General features: G+C 49.6%; 1 protein-coding gene across 1 annotated transcript in view; it reads left to right on the top strand.

Annotated features, from left to right (window-relative positions):
• Positions 1-1200: 1200 nt before the first annotated feature.
• LOC106807436 (cactin-like) overlaps positions 1201-4542 on the top strand; it is a gene marked incomplete at its 5' end in the record, with an annotated part of 22138 nt that continues 18796 nt past the window's right edge. The window contains 3 exon segments of the mRNA XM_014809759.1: positions 1201-1257; positions 1644-1752; positions 2018-2167. Coding sequence (XP_014665245.1) covers positions 1201-1257; positions 1644-1752; positions 2018-2167 — 316 coding nt within the window.

The following is a 4542-nucleotide window of genomic DNA, read 5'->3' as shown; positions in this document are numbered from 1 at the left end:
GAGAGTAGGGAGGAGGGTAATGACAAGGGTAGGTGATGTGTGAGAGTAGGGAGGAGGGTAATGACATGGGTAAGCAGTTTATCGAAGTGAGAAGAAGGGATGGAAATTGACATTGGTACGCAGTCTCTCGTAGTATAGATGCGTGATGACGATGTGATGTAATCTGTGGTACCAGCAAAACGTGTGTGTAGATCGGTAAGCAGCCTGTGGTGAGGCAAAGGTGGGTATTGATTTCTGGCGAGTAACATGTGATAGTCGGAAGGCGATATTAACTTCAGCGCGGCCGCTCTTACAGTGGCACACAGAATGAATGACATATAAATTAGGTTAGTGCTGTAATGATACAGCACTCATACCTTGATAAATTGATGAAATTATGTCTGCATATTTGATATTATTGTATCCCCCGCGACGAAGTCGGCGGGGATACTATGGTTTCATGTCTGTGCAGCCGCCGCCGCCGCTCAGCGCCGCTGCAGACACTTTCCCTTCCACTCTATAACTCGACCCCTAATTGACCTAGCGTGACCAAACTTGGTATACTTACACATCTTCGGGAGAAGGTGCACAGCGTACTAAAACCAGGTCACTACGACCTTTATTTGACCTTTACCTTGACCTTGATCATATTTCCTTTCCGCTCTGTAACTCGGCCCCTAATTGACCTAGCGCTACCAAATTTGGTATACTTACACATCTTGGGGAGAAGGTGTGTCACGTACAAAAATCAGGTCACTGCGACCTTTATTTGACCTTGACATTGACCTTGATCATATTTTCCTTCTGCTCTATAACTCGGGCCCCTAATTTACCTAGCACTACCAAACTTGATATACTTACACATTTTGGGGAGAAGGTGTGTCACGTACAAAAATCAGGTCACTGCAACTTTTATTTGATCTTGACCTTGATCATATTTCCTTTCCGCTCTATAACTCAGCCCCTAATTGACCTAGCGCGACCAAACTTGTTATACTTACACATCTTGGGGAGAAGGTGTGTTGCGTACCGAAACCAGGTAACTGCAACCTTTATTTGACATTGACCTTGACCTTGACCTTCATCATATTTAGCTCATCTGACATAGTCAGATGCAGCTTGTAGAATCGCACGATCGTCCGTCCGTCCGTGCGTCCGTCCGTACTGCGCCTAACAAAGGTGTCACTACGCACGACTTAAATGTTACGTTTATAACTGTAGCAACAGACCTCAGATAAGCTCTTGTTATTGAAACGTTCCAAGTGCCTGTTCCTTGTGGTAAGTTGCTTGAAGCTTAGTAAGTAAGTTCAGAAGCTTGTGGTAACGCTACAACTTGCGCGTGCACTTACCGAGTTTTACCGATAAAATGTTTGCTCGAAGTTTTTATTCGGGTGTGAACTGCCTGCTGAACATTTTCACTCACCTCAGTGATTTACCTGTGAATAACTTCATGACTTCGATGCGGTGTACAGTATGTACTGAGCACAAGCAAGATTATTAATGCAAACGCCATTGCAGGTCAAGTTCAAGGTTTTACTTTGTCATTGACTTGTCTTTACTGCATGGCCTCATCTCATCTCAACTTGATTTTCTTTGTACAATTTAGAGAGCGAACAGACAATATCAATGCATTATTCGCGGTTTTAATTGTTGCCTCGTTACAGGTATACATGGAACTAGACGATGCTGCCAATGTTGACTACTGGAGAGACATGACTATAGTGGTCGAGGCAGAACTGAGTAACCTCAGGAAACTGGACCCCACAGCTAAAGGTGGCGTATGCTTTTCATCTCTAAATCGTTCGTTTTCCTCAGGGATCTTATTGCGGTTACGGGCGCATGTGTTGCCGTCACGTCTTCTTTATCTTATGACCTCGTCGGTCTAGTCGTGCTGGTACGTTGCGAGCACGTCCCGCAGCCGAAGTCGCCTCGCTGGCTCTCACAGCCGCGTGCAACTTGAGTGATGGGTCTGTGACCAGTTTCAAGATACCTTGTAGATGTAGATGTCGCATCTCTGACGTCGCTCGTGTCTCTGCAGAACACGTGGGAGACCGCCGTGAGGGCATCAACGACGCCGTCCGCACGGACGTCGTGAGAATCTTCAAAGGAAAGACCTACAACCAGCTGGAGATGCTGCAGCAGCAGATCCTTGACAAGATCCGTAGTGGCGAGGAGGGTATTGACATTGGTAAGTAATGTGCAGGGCGTGAGATTAGTGCTATTTTGCCGGCAGCCGCCGGTTCAACCCCCTAAACCGCCGGTTTAACCCCCCCCCCCCCCCCCTCCAATATAATTCATCCACTTGGACCTATTCAAAATTTTGCGCCTATTTGCATTTATATCACAATATTTACGCAATTTTCTTGACTAGACCGACTTGCGGCCCCGTTAGTGGTGCACAGCGCCCGCGCAGTCGCAGCCCCACAGCGAATACCCGCCCCCGTTTTTCGTCCACGAGAAGATATCCTTAGCCAGGGGTTGAAAAGAAACGATCGCCAAAACGGGGTGTAATCCAACCGACGATTTTGCGATCGACCGACTAGAGGCCATCTCCAAACGCCCCTAAACCATTTTTGGGGTGGCGCGCGTCCACCGGGTAACGCGTAGTGGCCTCGCAAGAACGCCATGAAAATGCCTGTCAATCAACGACCCACGCGCCGCTTCATTGCCGCTACGCCGATTGACGTGGGCTACTGCGCGAGTATAGCGTGCATGTCTATCCCAGAGGTTTTAACGAAGTCTGGTCACGGCGGCTCCCACGTGGGCGGGCGCGGTCTCCAAAATCGCCGCCGCCGCGGGCGCCTTGGGGCCCTGCGTTTGTGGCAAGTTCGTTTAGCAACCTCCTGACCCCGCGCTGCCGTGGCGACGGCACGTCGTGCGAGTACGTCGGTGGCGTGGCCAGGCCAGTTTTTCCACGTAGCTAATCGTAGTACACGTAGATACTGGGCAAAGCAGCAGGCAGCACGCAAATACTGGCCCATGCAGCGCAGGGCAAGAAATACTGCCCCTGCCCGGCGCTCCCTGCAGCAGCAAACCACCGGCAGGCGCAGCAAATACTGGTCCCTGCTGCAGCCGCGCCCCTGAGCAAGCAAATGCCCTCACCCAAGGCCGCCGTAGCCGCGTCGGTATAGGTGTGACGAAAACTGGGGGCGATGGTACGCTTCCGCTATCCGGATTTGCGCGCCCGCCCTGCTACATTACAACCCCCCGCGGTCAAGCGTGTGCAGGTCTCGCGAAGTACGCGGGCTTAACCGCTCTCGGCGGTCGGGGAATCAACGCATCTTCTTGCGGCAACGCCACTTGTACCGCGGCCTCTCTCTGGTTTTACTTAGTGACTACTAAGAAGTAAATCATGTTCGCAGCAATTCTGATCAAACAAGTAGAACTTCACTGATACAAGAAATTACTGAAATACTATGACTATGAGTATGGCCTAATAACACAAAGGCTAATACTTTTATTAATAATGGAATAAATTGAAAATTAGGGCCAGTCAAACTTGTTAAGGCTGTTCAATTCCTCTAAGGGTCTGGGCCTACATTTTGGGTGGGCTTGTTCACATTTTGGCTATTTCATTGGCCCAGAATGTGTGAATAGATAATGAGGTAGCGATAGTATTTAGTTTGGGTCAGTAATGTGTGATAGTGGATAGGGGAGTATCGACATTGGTCACTAATGTGTATAGAGGTAGGTAGTATGGGATAGAGGCGAGGAAGGCATTGCATTGGTGAGCATCTGTCGTAGTGCAGAGAATGATAAACAGTTCGTCAGAATCTGTAATAGCGGACGAGGAGGTAATGCCCTGGTAGGCCGATGTGTGAGAGTAGGGCAGGAAGGGTAATGACATGGGTAGGTGATGTGTTGAGAGGTAGGAGGACTGGTAATGACATGGGTAAGGTTGATGGTGAGAGTAGGGAGGGTTGCTGGCGTGCGCGTGTGAGGTAGGGAAAGAAGGGTAATGACATCGGGTAGGCCGATGTGTGAGACGTAGGGAGGCAGGGTAAATGACATGGGTAGGTGATCGTGTGACGCGTCAGACAGCGAGGGTAATGACAAGGGTAAGGTGATGTGTCGAGCAGTAGGGACGAAGGGTTAATGACATGGAGTAGCGATGTGCTGAGCAGTAGGCGAGGATGGTAATGACATGGGTAGCGACTGTCGTGACGAGTAGGGAGAAGGTACCCTCGCACACTGCCGCCCGTAGGCTGATAGTGTCGTAGAGTAGGGAGAAGGCGTAAATGACATGGGTGGCGATGTGTGCGAGTAGGGAGAAGGTAATGACATGGGCTAGCGATGTGTAGAGTAGGGAGAAGGGTATGACATGGGTAGGTTTGATGTGTGGCAGAGTAGGGAGGAGGTAATGACATGGGTAGGTGATGTGTGAGAGTCAGGAGGTGGTTTTAATGACATGGGTAGGTGATCTGTGAGAGTAGGGAGGATGGTAATGACATGGGTAGGTGATGTGTGAGAGTAGGGAAGGTTAATGACATGGTGGTGATGTTGAAGTAGGGGATGGTAATGACATGGTAGGCGGTGTGTGAGAGTAGGGAAGGTTAATGACAT

This window comes from Priapulus caudatus, unplaced genomic scaffold (genome assembly GCF_000485595.1).
Source record: "Priapulus caudatus unplaced genomic scaffold, Priapulus_caudatus-5.0.1 Scaffold215, whole genome shotgun sequence".
NCBI classification, from domain to species: Eukaryota; Metazoa; Priapulida; class Priapulimorpha; order Priapulimorphida; family Priapulidae; genus Priapulus; species Priapulus caudatus.
The sequence above is the reverse complement of the archived record's forward strand: the minus strand, read 5'-3'. Positions and strand labels throughout refer to the sequence as shown.